Genomic DNA, 23,098 nt, shown 5'->3' with positions numbered 1-23,098 from the left:
AGTTTTAGTTTGAATTCTATTTTGTTAGATATAAAAATTGTTATATCAGCTTGCTTTTTAGGTTCATTTGCTTGGAACATCTTTTTCCATCCCTTTACTGTGAAGTAATATCTATCCTTGGTGTTAAAGTGTGTTTCCTGAATGCAACAGCATGATGGTGGACCCGTTTACATAGCCATTCCATTAGTCTCTGTCTTTTTATTGGGAGAATTGAAAACATTGATATTGAGAATCACCAACAAGCGCTGTTTGCTGGCTCTTGTTATTTGTTGTTATAGGCTGTGTTTCCCCTATTTTGACTCGCTGGTCTGGGATTATTTATCTCCTGTGTTTCTTGGAACTGTTGGAACATAGTTCATGATGAAGCTGTGTGAAGAGACTTCTGAGACCTTGTGAGAAAGCTCAAAGTAAACAAGACAAGTTTGGTCTTGGAATGTGCTTTCATGCCCCTCCAGGTGTAGCAGATAGTAGTGAGATTATTTATTATAATTGGCTATTGTTAATTGTTTATATGCCTTCATGGAAAAACAGGTTTTGCCCATATGATTGTAAACTTTACTCAGGTGACTCTTCTGAACCCTCAAATTATACATTTTCTGATGCTCTGACTAATGCTTGCTATTGCATAAGACTTAGTACGCTCCAATTTTAGGCCCTGCTCAGATTCACACCGACAGCTAGAGAACTAAGTAGTTAACCTCTTTAGGTTGAATTTTTCTTCTAGTGCCTTCTGTAGGGTTAGATTTGTAAACAGATACTGCTTAAATTATTTTTATTGTTGAATATCTTATTTTTTCCATCTGTTGATATTTTAAGTTTGTCATGGACCAGCTGAGTCAGGAATAGGTCCCTGGAAATGGGGGTTTTTGAAGTGTCGGTGAACAGAGATTAGGCTTGACAAACAGATTGAGTTTTGTGTCTGAGTGTATTTTTTAAGCAAGCAGTCTAGGATTTTATACTTTTTTTTTTTTTTTTTTTTCTGAAACAGGGAACAGGATTTGTGGTGTTTACAGCTCTCATGGAATAGAGTCAGTGAGCAATCAAGCATACACAGTACAGGTACAGATAGTATTGTTATATTTTGAATTATAACTTTAAATGAAACAATACAGGGTACAGAATGTACAGTAAAAGACGTCATCGCTTTTAAGTACCTGGCTTGGTATCAATACACATATGTTCTCCTTGTCAAGGGTCAACGTTCTCTTACTAATTTTTGCCCAGCACCTCGAGCTGGGGATACGGGAATCAAGATAGTTTTGAAACGCTTTGTTTCTTAGTAATGTCACAATATATTAATAAATGACTAATTCTTAGATATGTTTCTTTGATAAGTGGAGAAGACCAGCGGAGCTTAACAATGAACTTTAAGCTTGAATGGTCCCTGGCTGTAGTCCCATGTTAGCAACGTCTCATAGCAACATGTGTGTCTGAAAAAAGTCCTGATCTGGGAGTGAAGTTTAAGAAATAGGATAAAGACAGAGAATGTCAGCACAATGAGAAAAGGAAAAACTGTAATCAACTTTCTCCTGTCAGGAACATCAGCCCCATTTCAGGAAGCTCTCCCTGGTTTGGGGTTGTAGCCTCAGGCCTGTGTAGTATTTATCACACAGACTCTATTGGAGGGGTCGTGGCATACGTTTTGCTGTGTGTAGTAGTTTGGGCTGGTCTCTATGGTCTCTTAGAATATATAACATAGCTATCCAGAACCTTCTAGCTTTTCGAGTCTCCCTTCAGAAATCAGGTATTATTCTAAAAGGTCTTCCTTTATTTATTACTTGGTATTTTTCCATTATCTTTTAATATTCTTTATTTGTGTGTTTAATATCTTGTGTTAAAGGAACCTTTTCCCTCCTTGGGTCCAGTCTATTTAGTGTTCTATATGTTTCTTGTACCTTAGCATCTTCATTAGGTTAGGTGAATTTTTTTATGATTTTGTTGAAAATATTTTCTGTGCCTATCTGGGTTTCTTCTCCTTTCTCTTCTGGTATTTATTCTTAGAGTTGGTCTTTTCATAGTGTCCCAGATTTCCTGGATGTATTGTGCCAGGATGAAGACAAGGATGAGGATGATGATTGTTGGTTTTGTTGTTTAACATTTCCATTTACTAAAGTATCCATTTATTCTATTGTCTCTTCAATGACTAAGTTTCTTTCTTCCATCTCTTGTCTTCTGTTGTCTCTAAGGCTCCTGTTCAAGTTCCTAAATTTTTCAATTTGAGATTTACCTCAGTTTGGGTTTTCTTTTTTGGTTCTCTTTAAGCTTTCGGGTCTTGAACTGTTCCAGTCATTTTTTTCCACTGTTTGTTTGTGTTTTCATAGACTTGTTTAAGAGATGTATTCACAAACCCAGTGATGGTGGTGAATGCCTGTAATCTCAGCTCTTGGGAGGCAGAGGTAGGTGGATCTCTGTGAGTTCCAGGGCAACCAAGGTTACACAAAGAAACCCTCTTTCGGGGGAGGGGAGAGACGGGGGGGGGGGGGGCAGGAGGGGGAAGGCTATTGAGAGAGATTTATTCATTTCCTCTTTAAGGACCTCAATCATTTGTCCCCGACCCGCGGGTTCAGTTATTTGTGGAGTGGCGAGGAGTGTCGCGACCTGTGAATAAAGAATGGACGAAAGAGAGGCACGGGCCCAGGAAAACTTGGCTTATCGAGGGCCGTTTATTGTAAGGGGGTATCCAAATTTAAAGTAAGTTTCTGAAAGGGCGGGGGGTGGGAAGGAATGCAGTGGAAAGTTACAAAATCTTCTGGGCCAGGCCCAAGGACAGCAGGTGTGGAGTGGGGCGATTATACAGAAGTCACGATACACTGAATGTTCTCTTTCTCAAGGTCAGGCTGGATCTTTGTGGTTGCCAGGCAGGATAATTATCTCAAGTATGCAGACAGCTGTGGCTTTCAGCCAGCAGGGCCTCTCAGCCACTGGGGCAGGTCAGGCAAGGTCCTATGGCTCCTGACATCTCCCCCTACTCTAACTAATACAGTGATAGGCGGGCAATTGCCAATTAACATAGTCTAGTCTCTTGCCAATCAAGGTTTCAACCCGGAGAGCGCTTGCCGTGGGGATGGCGGAAGGCGGAAACCAGCGCCAAGTCAGAGCATGGTACTTCGCAGCTCTCTGTATTTTGCCCATGTTCGACAAAACGGGTGAGAGTAGAGGTCTGATCTCCGGAGGGCACTGATATACGCAGGGCTGTCAACCCTGTGATCGGCCCCTATATGGTCACTGATATGCTCAGAGCTTAACTGGGTGCTCGGCCCCAGCCTGGCTCTGGATCCGACCAACACCTTTTGTCTGGAGGTGGAACATTGGGTGTCAACCCACATGCAATCAGACATGCTCCCCAGGAGGCCATTAACAGCAGGCAATGTACCTCCTGTGCAGTGCTTTGCCTCACACCCCGAACATGATGAGAATTAGGGCTTAAAGGCTGTCAGCCAAGTCTAAGGAGGCTACCTGGCCTTAATGGCAAGAAGGCATGAATAATAAGGGCATGGTCTCCGTCTGTGTGGACACCAGCCTGTATTAGAAAACCCCACTGTACAGTAGAATGAGGGGAGATTTTAGGGAGGAGCCACTAAGAGGTGTTTTTGCAGAGCCCTGCCAGCCAGCGGCCTCCTAGCCATTGCTTTTTGTCCAGGGCCCTGAAATTAAGGGGGCGGCCAAACGAGATTGGCCCAGGGTTGGAGGAAGTCCTGGGCATAAAGTCAGCTGGGGAGTCTTCGGTGTCCAAGCGATGATAATGGACCTGAACAGGGTTGGTAGCCGCATCCACCTGTGCTTTAACAAAACTGGAAAGGCGATTAAGGGCCCAAGGACCAAAGGAGAGGAGGAGGATAATGCCCACAAGGGGTCCCAGAAGGCTGGGCAAGAGGGTGGTGAGCCAGGGGGAGGAGGAGAACCAGTTCTGATACCAGGACTCCTGTTTCTCTCTGGCTCGCTGGCGTTCCTCCAGGGCCTTGGAAACTTTGTCAAGGCTCTTTTGTGCTAAGCCTGTTTTACTGACATAGAAGCAACATTCCTCTTTAAGAGCAGCACAGAGCCCCCCCTCCTTGAGGAAAAGGAGGTCGAGGCCTCTGCAGTTTTGAAGAACTACCTCTCTGTAAGGGAATCAAGGGAGTCTTTTATTTCCTGAATCCCATCTCTCATATTAGAAATATCTTTATCAATAACTGTCTGGAGCTCAGCAAAGCCTTGTTTGGAGGTCACCAAGGAGGCAATTCCTGTACCTGCCCCCACCGCACTAAGGCCCAAAATAGTGGCTATGGTGAGGGTCGTAATGGGCTCTCTTTTAGATCTGGGGTGAATGGAGATGCCCTTATCTACAAAGTTTAGGAAGTCTTCAGGGTTGTGGACGGAAAAGCGAGGGAATAGGAGAACCGTCACACACCAAATATGTTTTTGTACAAACAAAGGGGTAAAGAGATAAGAGGCCAGGCCTGAAGAGCAGGCAAAATAAGTACCATTAGGGGCCAAGGCGAATTGGAAGGTGGTATTTAATACAAGAGTCTGATTGCAAACCTCCAATAGGGCACTGGGGGGGGGGGAGCATATTAGGGCCCAGAAGGCAAGTGCCGAAACCAGAAATAGATTGTACAGTAATGCTATTGTCAGGTTCGGATGTGGAAAGGGCAGATGATGTCTCATTAGTAAAGGAGGGGGTGGAAAAGAGCGTGTTGCCCTCATAGTAAGGGGGTGTGGGGGAGAAACATATCCAACATTCCAGGTATGTGGAGGAATTAGTACCTTTAAGGGTCTGGATAGAGGCATTAGCGAGATCAATAATGAGTTCTGCAGTACTAGGGGGACCAACAGGGATGGTGGGTTGGAACAGGGTAGGGAAAGAAGAGTGAGGGGTGGCAGAAGGATGAGGGGTTGGCTGTAGCTTAGGAGCAGGAGGCTTGGGGGCGACTGCTGCAGGCTTATGAAGTATATTATTGGGGCCTGCAGAGGCAGCATTTTTATTGGGGACTTCTTTTAAGAGCCTGATTTTAAAGGTTAATCCCATGTCATAACCTTCTTTATAAAGGCGTAGGCCCCACTCAAAGTCCCTGCCAGTCCAAGTTTGGCTTTTACCCGGGGCGGTGAAGGAGATGGATAGGGGATTGCACCAACCGAGGGTGGTGGAATAAGCGCTATTGCAAAGCTTTTTAAAATCATCAGGCGTATAGTGATTATCAGCTTCAGGGTGTGCCCAAGTACGGTTGACAGAGATATAGTCCCAGGAGGAAGATGGCTTCCAATAAGTGGTTCCCGATGTTTCACATCCCCAGGAGGCACAGAAGAAGTCATTACAGCCTCCGCACTTGTAATTATTGGTCCGGGGACAATGGGAAGTGCCAGGGCAAACATACAGGCCTCCATGACCGCCTTCATCCCAATTTAGTAAAGTCTTATGAAGCAGTATTTGTTCTAAATCATTGCGGCATCCAACATAATCTTTTCCTCTTTTTGGGCTGTTCAGGAGCCTTAGACTCATGCGGGGGCCAAAAAATGTCCTCGGTACCCCAGTCGGGGTTGGCCCCGAGTACCAATGCACAGAGGTCTACCTGGAGGACCGGCCAATGGGGCTGAGCCCCCAGGTGGCTACTGGAATTAACAATGTCGCCAGCCTGGTTTTCAATGACCCATGTATAATTGACTATCACATAGGAATTATAACGGGGGAGGGAGAGGGGAATACTTACCTCTGGGCTCAGGAGAACAAGGAAGAAAATGAGCAGGGACATTCTAGGAGAAAACACATTTATTGATCTTCCTCAGGGGTATTCCCTGGGGTAGGGGTGTTAATTTGTTTGACCATCCTTTCTGGTAGCCACCTGGCATTAAGTTCTTTTTGATCATAAATGCAGGCATGACCCTTGCCCCAAATTAGGACAGGATCAGGGCCATGCCATTGATGAGTCAGAGGGTCTTTCCACATAACTTTAGCATAAGTGGAGGAGGTGGAAGAATGCCAGAGGCGGTCAGCGGCCGTTTGGCCTTGTTGGTCGCGTTGAAGAAAATTGAGGACAAATAAGGCGTGGCTTAAAATAAGCCTAGGGCTCCTGGGAGAGGGGTAAAAAATGCCCGTGGAAGACTGGAGCTTGGTAATCATGGCCTTAAGCGTTTGGTGTGCTCGTTCAACAATTCCCTGTCCTTGAGGGTTATAAGGAATACCCGTAACATGTTTGATTTGAAGCTGGGCACAGAAGGACTTGAAGGAGGAGCTGGTATACCCAGGTCCATTATCAGTTTTTAAGATTTTGGGTTTAGGGGCCACAGTGAGGCAGTAAAGGACATGGTCAATCACATGTCTTGTGGCTTCTCCTGTATGGAGGGAGGCACAGAGGAATCCACTAAAGGTATCGATAGAGACATGAATATATTTTAGTTTAGCAAAGGAGGAAAGGTGAGTGACATCCATTTGCCATATCTCTCCCGGCATAAGACCACGAGGATTGACACCCAAATGTGGTTCAGGGAGGAAGGTAATAGAGGACTGACAATTTTTAACAATGGTCCGGGCCTGTTCTCTATTAAGGGAAAATATAAGATGGAGGGTGTGGGCATTAAAATGATGTAGTCGGTGGGCTTCTTGAGCTTGGGCGAGGGGATCAGTTTGGACAGGAAGAGCAGCTCCCAGAAGGGGAGCATGGGTGGCAAGGTCCACGCGCGCATTTTGTTTGTCAGAGGCCCAGGAAGATCTGAGTGTGCGCAAATGTGGCCAAGAAAGAAGGGCTGAGAACGCTTAGAGATGAGTGTTTGTATTTGAGCAAAAAGGGGAGAAGCATTGGTATCAGGCTTTATGAAGGGAACCGTTTCCAGGAGGGGAATGGAAGAGGCAACATAAGCACTGTCAGTGTAAAGATTAAAAGGGACATCTGGGAGAAGTTCGAAGGCACGGTGAACTGCCTCAAGTTCCATGAGCTGTGCAGAACGATGAGGGGTTTGTTTTTGAAAAATTTGTCCATCGATAGAAAGGGCTGCAAGACCTGTGGAAGAACCGTCAGTAAAAACAAGGGAAGCATGAGGGATGGGGTCCGACCGCGTAAGAAGTGGGAAAACAACTGTTTGACGGTGGAGAAATTGGATTAGTTTATCTGCAGGGTAATGGTTATCTATAGAGCCAGAGAAGGAGATGCAGGAAACAGCCCACTCATCAGAGTGTTGTAAAAGCCATTGAACCTGTGAAGCATTGTAGGGTGTAATGATAGAGTGGGGGTCTCTTCCAAAGGGTTTAGTAGCAACCTCACGTCCTTGTTGTAGGAGCAAGCCCACAAGGGAAGGGTAGGTAGGAAGAACTTTGGAGGGAGTGGCTGGAAGATGTAGCCAGAAGAGGGGTTGGTCTTGCCAGAGCAATCCTGTGGGAGAAAAAGGGGAGGGAAATATAAGAAGAAAAAAGGGTCGAGAGGGGTCATAATAACTAATGGACTGTCGGGATATGGCAGCCTCTACCTTGGACAATGCTTTTATAGCTTCTGGTGTTAAGGTTCTAGGGGAAGATGGGTCTGAATTGCCTCTTAAAATGTCAAAAAGAGGTTTAAGGTCTCCAGTAGTAAGCTTGAGATAAGGGCGTAACCAATTAATATCTCCCAACAATTTTTGAAAGTCATTGAGAGTATGAAGAGAGTCTTGTCTAATCTGGACCTTCTGTGAACGGACAAGGGAGGACCCTAGTTCGAACCCCAAAAAGAAAAAGGGTGGTTGCCTTTGTATCTTATCTGGGGCAATTTTAAGTCCTAGGGCAGTCAGATTAAGAACTAGGTCTTGAGCAGCCCCCGATAATTGATTTTCATGGGCCCCTGCCAAAAGGATATCGTCCATATAGTGAATAATGTATAGGCCAGGGTATTTAAGGCGTAAGGGGTCTATGGCCTGGGCTACAAATTTTTGGGAGAGGGTAGGACTATTGGCCATACCCTGGGGAAGGACACGCCATTGAAACCTAGGCGAAGGTCCAATTTGATTAACAACAGGAAGACTAAAAGCGAATCGTTTAGAATCTTCAGGGTGTAAGGGAATGCAAAAGAAGCAATCTTTGAGGTCAACAACAAGTTTAAAGTAGCCACGAGGGATGGCCACTGGTGAAGGCAGACCAGGTTGGAGGGCCCCCATGAGGACCATAGTCTTATTAATTTCTCTTAGATCTTGTAGAAGGCGCCAAGAGCCATTTTTCTTTTGAATGACAAAGATAGGGGTATTCCAAGGTGAGGTGGAGGGTTCAATATGACCTGCCTCAAGTTGCTCCTGCACAAGCTTTGATGCGGCGGTCAATTTATGGGAGGGGAGGGGCCACTGATCGATCCAGACCGGGGAATCACTTTTCCAAGTTATTTTGTCAGCTTGGAGTGCAGGAGGATGAGTGGCCCTTATGAAAAATTTTCTTTCAGTCCTAGGCCATGGCGATCATTTTTTAGGACAGGAATGATGGAGTCAGGGCGACCTTGTCCAATTTTTCCCAGGCCCTGACCGGGCAATAGGCCCTGGTCTAGGAGCTGGTGAGTGACCGCGGGTGAAGGGCTGTAAAGAAAAACTCCCATCTGGGAAAGGATATCTCGGCCCCAGAGATTTAAAGGGAGCCCAGGGACAATAAAGGGCTGAACAGCTCCCGAATGACCATCAGGGTCCTCCCAGTTTAGAACCTTGGAACTTTGCAATGTGTTTGTGGAGACCCCAATGCCCTGAAGGTGACTTAGGGAAGGCTGACAGGGCCAAGAGGACGGCCAGGAGGCCTGTGACAGGACAGTGGAGTCCTCACCTGAATCTAAAATGCCATAAAAAATTTTGCCATCCAGTTTTAGCTTTAGACGAGGGCGATCTTGAGTAAGTTGCTGTATCCAAAAAACTGACAGGGAGGAGGAGGGAGACTGCGGGGAGGGAGACTGTAAGGAGTCTTGTGTGGCGGGAGACCCAAGGGAAGATAGGGAAAAAGCGCGAGCAATAACTTGTCCGGAGTAAATTGTAAGTGGGCCCTGAGTGGCCGTAGCGAAAAGATACAGGGGATTAGGAAAGGGAGGCTTAAGAACAAGAGGGTAGGTCAAAAGTCCTAAGAGTGTGGAGGATGCGCGTCCTAAAATAAGAAGAGGGGAGTCAGAGGGAGGGAGCTCGCGGAAGGCCACAGGCAACAAGAGGGTCCCATCTTCGGGAATTAGTACTGTTGAGGTGGTGGCACAGAGGTCCAGTCCTGGGCTGGGGGAAGGGGGGGCCGAACAGAAAGCGAATTGGCAGCGGGGAGAGGGATTAAGGGTGATGGAAGGCTGGCTGGCAGCGCCGGAGTCTGCTGGATCTGTCCCGTAGCAGGCTGGAATGGAATCGGGCAAGGGGCCAGGGACTGACCCCCATAGGAGTTTCCCGAAGGCAGGGGGAGAGGGTTACCCATGGCATCCGTTCTTGAACGACAAGTGTTAGCCCAATGGCGGCCGCGATGACAGCGTGGGCAGACGGTTTTAGGAGGGAGCCTAGAAATAGGTCCCATGGGTGTCAGACTCAAGGAGGAATTTTGAGAGCCCTGAGCCATAGCAGTGGGACAAGTCCGAGCAAAATGTCCAGGTTGGCCACAGCGAAAGCAAACCTGGGAACCTGATAATTGGGACCCCGCCGCAGTGCCCACCGCAAGAATAGCCTTGCTAAATTTTTCAGTAATAGGGTCAACATCTCGGCACAGATGAACCATCTCTTCAAGGTCCTTTCCCTTATATTTTCCTCTCAAGGCAGCCTTACAGGCAGCATTAGCATTTTCAAAGGCAAGCTGCGTAAGAAGTTTATTTTCAGCTTGGTCCGGACCAAGGGATCTTTCTGCAGCCGCGAGGAGGTGAGCCACAAAATCGCTGAAGGGCTCCTGGGGTCCCTGGAGAATTTCAGTAACAGGGGAAAGAAGTGCTCCAGGGGAAGAGACATTTCTCCAAGCAGCCAAAGCTGCAGCGCTGGAAAGCGCCAAGAGGCCAAGGGGGAAGGCTTGTTGTTTTTCATTGGTGGAATATTTGCCTTGGCCCAGTAGTTTATCTAGAGACCATTTTTGAGCAGAAGACCGCCCTTGTTGGTAATTTCTGCGGACGGCATCTCTGCACCGAACAGCCCAATCAGCTCGCCAAGAGAGAAATTGGCCCCGAGTTAAAACAGATTGGGCGGTGGTGATCCACTCATTAGGAGTGAGGTGTCCGCCCTCCACCAGGTTATCAAGAAGGGAGAGAGTAAAAGGGGCGTTGGGCCCGTAAGTGCGGACTGCTGTATTTAACTTCTCTAATTTTTTAAAGTTGAGACGCCAGTAGGAGGTGGCCCCGGAAACGTCTTTGTTTATTTTTTCCTCCTCAGCGTCAGAAGAGTTGCAAGAGTCTAAATAATCAGACTTATTTGAACGAACAGAGGAGGCGCGGGAGCGTGTGACAGATGGGGCGGGTGCAGGATCTTTGCTCGCAGCCTCAGCCTCTCCGGAGGATGGGGGAGGAGCAGGATTAGATTGAGAGCGAGTGACAGGGAAAGTAAGGCAGGGAACTGAAGACTGTGAAAAACGAGAATTTAAAAGCAAAAGCTGTTTTTGAAGTCGAGCGATTTCAGCGGCATCTGCGAGCTGGGAGTGAAGATGGGCTTTTAGGTTACAAAGGCAAGAAGAATATCGGCAGGAAGGAGATTGATTATAGGGAGAACAGGAGGCTGCAGTTTACGGGGTGAAGCTGTAGGAGGTGGCCACTCTTCAGAATGATCTCCAGCGGCTTTTTCTTCAAGGGCTGCGGCGTCGTCAGGGTTAAGGGAATCTCCAGGATTAACAAAAAGGACAGCAGGGGGGCAGAAGACTTTGTAGTGGATGGAGAGTTGGTCTTGGAATTCTTACTGTTAAGTGGGATAACAGGCACGCAGAAAGGGGAACAGCCACGTTCCATAGAGGAGGCAGGATCTTCATAAGCAGGGAGAGGCAGAGTCGGGTAGAGGGAAGAGGAAGGGGGGATAGAGACAGGGCGGGTTTGTTGTTGAGGAGCGGCCTCGTCCAAAGTCTGCGCTAAAGGGGGCAATGGGTCAGGCTGGGAACTATTAGGGGGCATATCGATCAGGGCGAAAGAGGACCGTTGGATAGAAGAGCGAGAGGAGGCACGAGAAGATTGGCAAGAGGGCGGGAGGGACTCACGCAGGCATAATTCAGCAACGGAAAGAAGTTGTTTTTGGCTACTATCATTTTCAGCCGATTCAATTACATCTCTAATAAGCCCCCAGTAAGAGAGTACACTGTGTTTGACTGCGTCATTGCCTTGTTTTTCAATTAAGGCGTTTAGTTCCTGCCAACCTTTTGCCATTTTTAAGAGTGAATAGTAGGACCATCAATCATAAACCATGGACACGTATCAGCAATAAAAACAAAGAACTGCACCAAGTTTTTCTTTTTAACCCTAATGCCTCTCTCTCTGAGAGTTTCCTTTAAGTCCTTAATGAATCGGACTTCCTTGGACATAGAATGGCCCATTCTTGAGAAAATGCGGATGGATGACTCACCTAATAACAAGACCAGCCGGGCGCGCAGGACGAGTTATGAAAAACCAAGCGGGATCCCTTAATCCATCTGGGGGCAATCCGTGCCTCGTGCCCCATGTTGGGCGCCACTGTCCCCGACGCGCGGGTTCAGTTATTCATGGAGTGGCGAGGAGGGTCGCAACCTGTGAATAAAGAATGGACGAAAGAGAGGCACGGGCCCAGGAAAACTTGGCTTATCGAGGGCCGTTTATTGTAAGGGGGTATCCAAATTTAAAGTAAGTTTCTGAAAGGGTGGGGGTGGGAAGGAATGCAGTGGAAAGTTACAAAATCTTCTGGGCCAGGCCCAAGGACAGCAGGTGTGGAGTGGGGCGATTATACAGAAGTCGCGATACACCGAATGTTCTCTTTCTCAAGGTCAGGCTGGATCTTTGTGGTTGCCAGGCAGAATAATTATCTCAAGTATGCAGACAGCTGTGGCTTTCAGCCAGCAGGGCCTCTCAGCCACTGGGGCAGGTCAGGCAGGGTCCTATGACTCCTGACAATCATTATAAAGGCTAATGTAAAGTCATGTTCCAGTACTCAGGGTCTGCTGGACTCGAGTGGAGACATAAATTGTCTTGGCTGATTATGATTGTGTTTTTATGCTGACATTTAGGTATCTAGGCTTGAGAAGGTTGTCATTCTAGGTGCTGACATCTGGTCTTGTCTTATTGGCAGGGGTTGGGGTGCGGGGTGGTTGCTTTGTTCCTTTGTTTCTGTTGCCCTTTCTGGTTCTTAGGAGATGGGGTGGCTGTGTGTTCCTATAAGGAAATTCTTCTGGGATCCTGATAGTTGTGGCCATTGGAGGTTCCAGGTAAAATGTGCACCTAGGTATTCAGAGCTCATGTTTAGGAATTGGGATGAGCCAGAAGAGGGGGTTTTGAGGAGATCCACAGGAGGAGGGAAAAGCAGGGTGTTCCACAAGTATTTGCGTAATTCCTTGGCAATGGGGGCAGTGAGTGAAGGAAAGGCCACAGCAGAAGATCTGTTACAGATGGGAACGAGACTGGAGTGTGGAGGAATGCCTTGAGTGGATGTAGCAGTTGTCCAAAAAGCACCCATTTAGCCAAGCAGCTGGGCAGAAGGACAGGAGTGGAAGGTGGAAGAGCTGTCTGCTGGACAGTTGAAAGTTGGAGAGAGAAGGCCACCCAAGGGAGATCAGATTGGCAAGTGATTGGGATATATATAGGTTTTGAGGCCATAGAATTAGGGTAGTTTAATTTAGTTTATTAGTAGGTTAGTAGAAGTTTAGATTCTGCCCAGTGTAGTGCTTGCAGCCTTAAAATACACTATACTCTCTCTCTCTGTGCCAGTTATTTGTGTCCTAGGCCATACTGATAAGTTAATTGCAACACTGGAGGGCTGGAGGAAGTGGAAGATCTGCAGTTAGCCTCCCTGCCTCCCTGGCTGGAATGGCCTGCTGAAGGTGGTGGCTAAAGCAATGCCTGGGAAGAAGGAAGGGAGGAGGAGGTGGAGGAGGAGGAGGAGGAGGAGGAGGAGGAGGAGGAGGAGGAGGAGGTCTATGTTACCACTAGCGATAGAATGGCTCATCTGCTGTAGAGCTACGGAGAAGAGTAGGGGTTTGGATTTGAGGAGAAAAGCAATAGGTGAGAATCTGCAGCTTTCTTCCTTGCTCAGAGTAGCCTCTGATTCCCATTGCCTGCTGGAGTTAGGGCCTAGGATAAGTCTATGTAGGGGGGAAGGAAATTAACAGGGGAAGATCTGGGTGATCACTAAAGATGGAGGCAGGGGAGTAATGGAGGATTTAGCAAGTGAGTATGGATAAGACTGGGGGATTAGATTTGGGGGGAAGGCAGTGATAGGTGACTATCTGCAGTTAGCCTTATGCTTCGCTGGCTAAAATGTAAATCAATACAAAGCAATGGATAACCAACACATGCTCTAATATGAATTCACCTTGAAAACAAAATGAAAGAAGCCTGTTGAAAAACTGTTCTGTCCAGATGAATGAGTCTGTTTATTTGAAAGCTGTTGTTTACATGAAGATGCCCAAAACAATCAGATCTATAAAGTCTAAAGCAGATTAAGTGTTGCAGGATATTTGGTCACATTGTGAACCTGAAGACTGTGACCTGGAAAAGCCTGTTCCCTGTTGAGGTGTGGCTCAGCCCTAGCACACACCTTTAACCCAAAAGCTTTCTGTAAACAAGAGCTAAATAACGTCAGCCATAGGTCAAGAGGCGGAGCAAGCAACAATTGTCAGGGAGTGAACATAAGAAAACACATGAAGGAGGGACACAGTTGAAAGGTATTTAAGACAACATGGAAAAGGAGAAAGGGTTTTTCCTTTTGGCTGAGTAGGAAAGTCAGCTGGGTGTTTGCTTTCATCCCAATATCTGGCTCTGCAGTGTTTATTGGTAAAATCGAACATTTGGGATTTTGCTTAAAAAGAATAATTAATAGTTTCTAGAGGCTAATGAGATGGCTCAGGGAAGTCACTGCTAATAGGTATGATGTCAGTTCTCAGTGTAACAACACACTTCCATTAAAACACTGAACTCACTAATTTTATGTGATTTAAAAGAGTAACTTTATGGTAGGGGGATTATATCTTAATAAGGCTATTTTTAAAATAAGAATTCCAAAATAGCCATTATAAGACTTCTCGCTCTAAACATCAATAACATGAACCTGAGGAAATGTATCTTTGATATGGTCAGTGATAAAAGGGAGCTTATTCAGGTAAACTTAATTTAGTCAGAAACATCCTTTAAAACAGGCTGTTAACAAAAAGGCATGTCAAAGAGATGAAGTATACGATGCTTACTTTAAAAATGTGTAGAATCACTTGACAGGAAGTAACAACCTTTACAGCAAGTAACAGTGGCCTTTAACAATAATTAAGAACAGGGAAACTCTAGACCTTCTACAACTATGAAGAGCCGAGTTCTTTAAAAACATGAATGAGCCTACAAGATGACACAATGCTCCAAATGAGAGCATAATAGCTGACTGCAATAGAAAACTAATACATTCCCCCAATATTTTTTAAGCCAGAAAGAAAATAATAGGCTGGAGAGATGGCTCAGCAGTTGAGTACTAATTACTCTTCCAGGGGACTGGGGTTTGTAGCATCCACATATTAGTTCACAGTGGCCTGTAACTCCAGTACTAGGACATCTGATGTCCTCTTCTGGCCTCCACTGTACACATGTGGGGCACAGACATACATGCAGGTAAAACACCCTTTTATATAAATATAAACAATAAAAAAATTTAAAAGCAAATTTTGTATATACAAAAAAAAAATGTACGTGAGTAAGTAACAACAAAAGTCTTAAATCTGGGTCAAAACCCAACCCAACTATTTGTGACTTCCAAAAGCATACACAAGTCAGGCTAACTCAAAACTGTTAATATAAAATTGTTACATTCAGTGATTGCCAGAAGGATGACACTCAAAGACAGTATTCCCACAATATTTTTTATATTTATTATGTTAATCAATAAGAAGAAAAGATATAACAAGTAGAGCCAAAAGGAGTCTTATACAAGTTTATGAAGTTTTTCTTCCAGTGAGTATTCACAGAGTACATTCCTTCCTTAACCAGTGACTTGATGCAGTATGTCTGTAGTGTTTCTATACAAGGAAGGCTGCATCAAACTCGAAATCCTTATCTGGAGATGTAGTTCAGTGACAAAACACTAGTTTAGCAAACGCAGATTCCTATGTACAATCCCGAGTGCGCCTACTTGTAGGACCAGATTTCAGAGATTTAATGGGGTCTAGTCACATAGGCAAAGCAATTGATCATGGCTATCAAGATTTCAGACTCCCAAAAGAAAAGCATGTTATAAGCTCATTTCCACATATGAGCCCAGTAGCTTTATTGATGTGAAAAAAAGAAGAGAGAAAACCATTATATTGACCAGCCCCACAGGCTGGTCATCCAATGGCATTATCAACCTCATTTTGAACTTTGTAACTGATTTTCTATGTTTTCCACCCACCCTTGCCTCTGTACTGACTATCCCTATCTTATAACATCTCCCTTTGCCCCTGGCTTCAAACTTGACCCTGCCTAACTCTTCAGTTTATATAATAAACTCTTAAGGGTTTGTTTGTTTGTTTGTTTGTTTGTTTTTGGGTGGGGGGCAGGGGAGTTAGGTTTGGTTAGTTTAAGGTTTTGGTTTTTCAAGACAGGGTGTCTCTGTGTAGCCTTGGCTATCCTGGACTTGCTTTGTAGACCAGGCTGGCCTTGAACTCACAGTGATCCACCTGCCTCTGCCTCCTCGAGTGCTAGGATTAAAGCCTGCACCACCACAACCAGCTTACCATGTGGCTTTTATTACTATTGCTTTGTAATACAACTTGAAATCAGGGATGTTGATACCTCCAGAAGTTCTTTTATTGTACAGAACTGTTTTCACTATTCTGGGTTTTTTATTTTTCCATACCTAGTTGAAAATTGGTCTTTCAAGGTATGTAAAGAGTATGTTGGAATTTTGGAGGGAATTGCATTGAATCTATAGATTGCTGTTAGTAAGATGGCCATTTTTTAATGTTAATCCTACCAGTTCATGACTTGGGAGATCTTTCCAACCTTTGATATCTTCTTCAGTTTCTTTTTTCAGAGACTTGAAATACTTGTCCTACAGGTCTTTCACTTGCTTGGTTAGAGTTATACCAAGATATTTATATTATTTGTGGCTATTGTGGAGGCTATTGTATTGATCCCCTAATTTCTTTCTCAGCCCATTTATATTTGTATAAAGGATGACTACTGGGTTGTTGTTGGGTTTTTTTGTTTTTGTTTTTGGGGGGTTTTGGGGGGGTGTTTGTTTTGTTTTGTTTTTGGTTTGTTGTTGTTGTTGTTGTTTGAGTTTCTTTTTAATCCAGCCATTTTGCTGAAGGTGTTTATCATCTGTAGGAGTTCTCTAGTAGAATTTTGGGGGTCATATATGTATACTAATCATATCATCTGCAAATAGAGATACTTTGACTTCTTTTCAATTTGTGTCTCCTTGATTTTCTTTACTTGTCTTAATGTATTTAGTACTTCAAGTGCTATGTTGAATAGATATGGAGAGAGTGGACAGCCTTGTCTTGTTCCTGACTTTAGTGTCATTGCTTTAAGTTTGTCTCCATTTAATTTGATGTTGCCTATTGGCTTGCTGTATATTTCCTTTATTATGCTTAGATATGTTACATGTATCCCTGATCTCCCTAATACTTTTATCATGAAGGGGGGTCAGATTTTGTCAAGACTTTGTCATCATCTAATGAGAGGATTATGTGGGTTTTTTTTTTTTCTTTCTTTCTTTCAGTTTGTTTATATTGTAGGTTACATTGATGAATTTTCCCAAGTCGAACCATCCCTACATTCCTGGGATGAAGCTTACCTGAACATGGTGAATGATGTTTTTGATGTGTTAGTGTACAAGTATTTTTTGGAGTGTTTTTGCATGAATGTTCATGTGGGATATTGGTCTGAAATTTTCTTTCTTGGTTGAATCTTTGTGTGGTTTAGGTATCAGCCTGACTGTAGCTTCGTGGAATACTTTGAAAAGTATTGGCATTAGCTCTTCGTTGAAAGAGGTAGAATTCTGCGCTAAAATCATCTGGCTCTGGGCTTTATTGGTTGTGAGACTTTTAATGACTGCTTCTATTTCTTTAGGACTTTTAGGACTGTTTAGATTGCTAATCTGATCTTGATTTAACATTGGTAAGTAGTATCTATTAAGAAAATCATCCATTTCATGTAGATTTTCCAGTTTGTGGAGTATAGGCTTTTGAAGTAAGACCTAATGATTCTTTGGATTTCTGCAGTGTCTGTTGTTATATCTCCCTTTTTATTTCTGATTGTCTTAATTTAGATATTATCTCTCTGCCTTTTTGTTAGTTGGGCTAAGGGTTTGTTTATCTTACTGATTTTCTCAAAGAACCAGATCTTGGTTTCATTGATTCTTTGTATTGTTCTCTTTGTTTATGTTACTCACTTCAGCCCTGAATTTATTTCCTGCTGTATACTCTTCAGTGAGTTTGGTTCTTTTTGTTTTAGAGCTTTCAGATGTGTTGTCAAGTTCCTAGTATGAGATTTCTGCAATTTCTTTATGAAGGCAATTAGTGCTATGAGCTTTCCTCTTGTCCCTTGACTTTGGTATGTTGTGCCTTGGTTTTCATTGAATTCTAGAAAATCTTTAATTTCTTTATTTCTTCCTTGACCCAGTAGTCATTGAGTAGACAGTTGTTCACTTTCTATGAGTTGTAGACTTTCTGTTGTTCCTGTTGTTTTTGAGTTCGAGCTTTACTCTGTGGTGGTCTGGTAGGATACAAAATGTTATTTCAATTATCTTGTAACTGTTGAGGCTTGCTTTGTCATCAACTAAATGATCAGTTTTGGAGAAGGTTCTGTGTGGTGCTGAGAAGGTATGTTGTTGTTGTTGTTGTTGTTGTTGTTGTTGTTGTTGAGAAATGTTCTATAGATATCTAGAAGGTACATTTCATTTATAATGTTGGCTAGCTTCATTATTTCTCTGTTTAATTTCGGTTTCGTTGCGAGATTGGGGTGTTGAAGTCTCCCACTATTAATGTGTGGGGTTCAGTGTGTGATTTTAGCTTTAGTAATGTTTCTTTTATGAATGGAGGTGCCCTTGTATTTGGGGCATAGATGTTCAGAATTGAGACATCATCTTGGTGGATTTATCTATTCATGAGTATGAAGTCCCCCTCCCTATATCTTTTATGTTTGCTTAAAAGTCTATCTTATTAGATATTAGAATAGCTACTCCTCTTGTTTCTTGGGTCCATTTGCTTGGAAGACTTTTTTCATCCCTTTACTCTGAGGTAATGTCTGTCTTTGTTGTTGAGGTGTGTTTCTTGTATGCAGCAGAATGACAGATCCTGTTTTTCGCATCCACTCTGTTAGCCTGTGCCTTTTTATTGGAGAATTGAGTCCATTGATATTCTTTCTTTGTTCTACTCATTTAGTGTTTTGATTATTATGTGGCAGGAGTATTTTCTTTTATGATCCAATCTATTTGGTGTTCTGTAGGCTTCTTGTGCATTTATAACCATCTCTTTAGGTTAGGTAAATTTTCTTCAGTGATTTTGTTGAAGATATTTTCTGAGCCTTCATCTATTTGTCTATTCCTATTTTGTTTGGTCTTTTCATGATGTCCCAAATTTCTTGGACATTTTGTGTTAGAAACTTTTTAGCATTTTCTTTGATGTGTGCTATGTTGCTTCTATTTCCAGAAGACTAGATTGGGTTTATTGTATGGTGGCTCCAGATCCAAAGAAAGGAAAATAGGAACTTTCTGTTGTCTTAAAAGTTTAAGTCTTAAACTGGCAAAGTGTATTTATTGGTTTTATTAGTTGAGTCAGTTACAAAACAACTCCAAATTCAAGGGAGTGGAAATAGACTATCTTGCAGTGGAGTAGTGGTCTGAGCTTGAGAAGAAGGAAGAAATTGATACCACCCAACTTTAGAGTGAGCCACTACAGGGAGTTTAAACAGTGGATAATTGTGTGTTCTTTTGTAACTTTAGACACCAGACGATCCCATTTATTTGAATAACCAAAAGGCATCTCAATTTCCAGGGATGTAGAAAAAAAGTACCCAACTATTGACTACATAAAGACTAGAATTGGTAGAGTGCTGAAGTCTTAGTTTCTACATTGATCTGTTGCTGCACTCCAAGAATTAATTTTTCTGAAACTCAAAAACTTGGAGAAATTTTTATGGTTCATAGAAAGAGCCCTGGCATAATAATAGCATCAGTCATTCACATAAACTTGTACTAAAAGAATGGCATATTCCTAGAGATTTTTAAACTCCTTTCAGGGTCGGAAGAGATGGTTGGGCAGATTTAACTGTTGTAGTGCAAGCATGAACCCAGAGTTCTGGTCCTTAGAATCGATATAAATGTTGGATGGGCATGGTAGCCCACCTGTAATCCAGCGCTTGAAAAGTGGAGATGGGATGCTTGGCACAAGTCGGCTACCTAGACTAGCATTTGTCAGTGAGCTCTGAGTCCGACTGAGAGACTTTGCTTCAGTGAAAAAGGTGGGAAGTGATCAAGGACGACTCCTAAAATCAACCTTGAGCCTACAGACATTCACATGCAATACCATACGTACATGTATGTGCAAGTCAAACATTCATTAAATTTTTGTTGGTATTATGCTTGGGCTGCATATTTTTAAAAATCCAGTGTACAGCTCAAAATGTCATATCATTAAGTATAAACATTTAGTATTTACTTTACGTGGCATGGAATATGAGATCACTGCTAGCCAGAGTCATCTAAAGTGGGTTGTGTGGGTGGAGGTAGACCTTGGCATGTATGTAAAAAAACAGAAGCATGGATACACTTAAATGTGTATCAGAAATTGAATATGAATACAAATTTAGTTTAGGGGGATTAAAGACATAGAGGCAATGAGATAACTGATACTGGAACAAAGGATTTGAATGGTGAAAGAGGATAAAATGAAACAGAAGTATGTTAAAGCCGCTATTTTTCCAACCAAAAGTGTTAGACGGGTGGCTTGGAAACAAAGCTGAGTATGAGGCAGATTAGTAGTATGCAGAGGACAGAGCAGAACAAGAAGAGGGTTTGTGGGTGTGGCTTGCAGTAACCATGGTATAGAGAGTGGTAACAATAATACATACAGTAGTGTCACAAAAAGTAGATAGACTTTGCATTAGTTTACTAGGGCTTCCATAAAAAGTACCACAGACTGAGTGGCTTAGAATGATTTACTCTCTCAGAATTTTAGAAGCTTACAGTCTGAAATAAAAGTTGTTAACAGGGCACTATAAAACCTGTAAGGGATGAATCATTTTTTTTTATCTTTCCTGTAGTTGATTGGCAGTGTGTTGTTGTTGTTGTTGTTGTTGTTGTTGTTGTTGTTTGTGTTTTATGGATGAGAATTCACATCCTCTGCATAGCAAGCTTTAGCCTCTGTGCCATCTTCCCAATCCCAGACTTGTATTTGTTTATTTAGGCATTGTTTTGTTATGCAGCCTAGGCTTGCCTGGAACGCACTAACAATGTAGTCTGGCTTCTGGTAGATCCAGTTCCCTCACTCTGGCAGTACTTCCAACAGAAGCTGGCACCACCACACCTAGCTTAGCCTACCTTTTAACTCCTAAACTCCATAAAGTAGAATATGTTCAGGAGGTGAATTTTATTTAATAGAAGAAAGTTAAAAATCAAATCTTTTGTTGATGGTGCGTTTTTGTTTTTTGGGTTTTTTTTTCCTGGATTTTTTTTTTTCAAGACAGAGTCTATGTATTACTAGTTGTCCTGGAACGTGCTCTGTAGACCATATTGGCCTCAATCTCAAAGATACCTACCTGCCTACCTGCCTGCCTGCCTGCCTGCCTCTGATTCCTGAATGCTGGCTTAAAGTTATGCATCACCACTCCTGAATAATTCTTATTTCTTATGGAAAGTTAAAAGAGATAATATTTTTTATTCTTTTTAACTGTAGGTACAGATATTTGCCAAGAAGTCCAGTGTGAAATTAGTGAAAGTTTAGAATCTCTGTGCTTTGTCCAATGTGCATTGCTCAATGATAAATGTAGAGGGTTAAAGAAGTTCTGGTGGTGATCTTCCTTCGGTTGATGCTGTCCCCTACCAGGTTATGGTACTGGGTCTTTGAGACCTCAGCCAGGACTTTGTTTTGCTCACAGGGGATGTAAACGCTCATCAAAGGAATTGTATAGCCATAGAGCAGTCATCAACACTTAACCAACCTAACAGACAAAATGTGTGATCAGGCCAATTACAACTTTGTACTCCTTTTTTTCTTCTTCTAGAATCTTCCCCAGGTGTGACAGAGGTGAGCATAATAGAAAAGCTGCCTGCTGAACGTCATATGATTTCTTCGTGGGAACAGGTAAGCATTTTTATATGGAATCCTCATCTTCCAACAAATAAAGGTCAATTTTAATGCCCTGGGAAGGAAGCAGTGGGTATTATATACTGTGATATGCACACACACACACACACACACACACACACAATGTATACATACTATATATACATACATATATACATATGTTAGAATTCATAATGCTAGACAGAAAGTGGGTAAGTGTTGCAGGAAACCAGTACCAGATCTGTGACTGATACTTCCTAGTTTTCCTCTGGTAGTTAATCAGACTTAATGCTTTTCATTAACAGGACTTTTCTTGGTTCAGATATAATGAAAGAATCTGCCTCTTAATTTTCACAGCATTCCAGTGTCAGGAAGTTACACTATTATTAAGCATCTTGGTAACATTGCATGACTACAGAGTCCCTGTGATTCTTGATTGGTTAGACTCTCCAGTGCAGTGTTTTCATATTCAAACTATAGCTCAAAGTTTGGCCAATATCCCTTTTCTTTTCATCTTTTGTTGTGGTTGATCTGGAGTTACTATGTATTTAAGTGTTAACTGCTTGTCCCCAGAGATCTTTACTGTCTTACAAGCACATTCTCACATATACCAAGTGATGCTGTGTAACCTTGCCTCCCAAATTATCCCTGATTGGCCAATACAAGTTGTCTACCTCTGGGTTGGGCAGAAGAGCAGTAGGCAGAGCAAAGGATGCGTGGGCTTTGGGGGTGGCAGAAGGATCACCAGAGAATGAAGACCACCATGGGTTAGTGTGAGCAAGAAGCATGTGGCCAGGAGGACCTTGCTCTGAGGATTGGCATGATGGAGAGAAACAGCCTGCATAGAGCGTGTACAAGTATTAATGGGAATTTTGGATGGGAAATAGCCCAGATAGGAATGATTGGAGCAAATAACTGGGGATTTTGGCTGGAAGATAACAAGGTAGCCTACAAGGTTTATATCTGCCCGGCCCTAGCAGTTTAACATTATTAAAAATCCAACAGGTGTCGGTATGCTTTTATTTCTATAATAGCTGGTTAAGGAATAATAACCACTGCATTAATAATCATATGAACCAGTATTAAATATTAATCATAAAACAAGCTGTCATTAAAGTATGACCATAGATTTTAAGTTTTCTTGCAGATTTGTCCTTTATATACTCCTGCTCTGGGTTTATTGTAAGAATTTTACAATAAATCTTCAATTCCCCAAACTCTCATTCTTCTGGTTAATGCTTCATTTCCTCTCTCTTCAGTACGTTGACAGCTTCCTTACAGGATCTTGTTCATCTCTTTAAAATCTAAATAAAACAAAGCAAAACCTTCAGTATGTTTCTTCTTCTGTTTAGTCATTTGTTCCTTTGCAGGCAAAGCATGTTTTTATATATATATATATCAGGGTTCAGGAAGTATTTTCTGTTAAGGGAACAAAAAAATACTTCAAGTTCTGTGGCATCTCAGTCTGTCATAGAAACTCACTTCTTCTGCTGTGGGAACATTGAAAACAACCATCCGTCATCAGTACTGAAGTGAAAGTGCATGACTGTTTAAAAAATGTTTATGTAAAAAAGAAGTGGTAGCTGGGTGTGGTGGTACACACCTTTAATACCAGCACTTGGGAGGCAGAGTAAGGGAGATCTCTGAGTTTAAGGCCAGCCTGGTCTACAAAGGGAGTTCTGAAACAGCAAGGGCTACACAAAAACCCTGTCTTGAAAGGAAAGGAAAAGGAAGGAAGGAAGAAAAAGTGACATAACATGTGTA

At 43.1% G+C, this 23,098-nt stretch overlaps 1 protein-coding gene across 1 annotated transcript in view; it reads left to right on the top strand.

The window, feature by feature from the left end:
- Window positions 1-23,098, top strand: part of Tpgs2 (tubulin polyglutamylase complex subunit 2) — a 56,106-nt gene that overhangs the window by 9,130 nt on the left and 23,878 nt on the right. The window contains exon 2 of the mRNA XM_051163625.1: window positions 21,273-21,352. Within this exon, the coding sequence (XP_051019582.1) occupies window positions 21,273-21,352 (80 nt within the window). The remainder of the gene's footprint in view (window positions 1-21,272; window positions 21,353-23,098) is intronic.

The sequence above is a fragment of the Acomys russatus genome, chromosome 20 (assembly GCF_903995435.1).
Source record: "Acomys russatus chromosome 20, mAcoRus1.1, whole genome shotgun sequence".
Lineage (NCBI taxonomy): Eukaryota > Metazoa > Chordata > Mammalia > Rodentia > Muridae > Acomys > Acomys russatus.
Note: the sequence above shows the minus strand (reverse complement) of the source record. Positions and strands in the feature narration are given on the sequence as shown.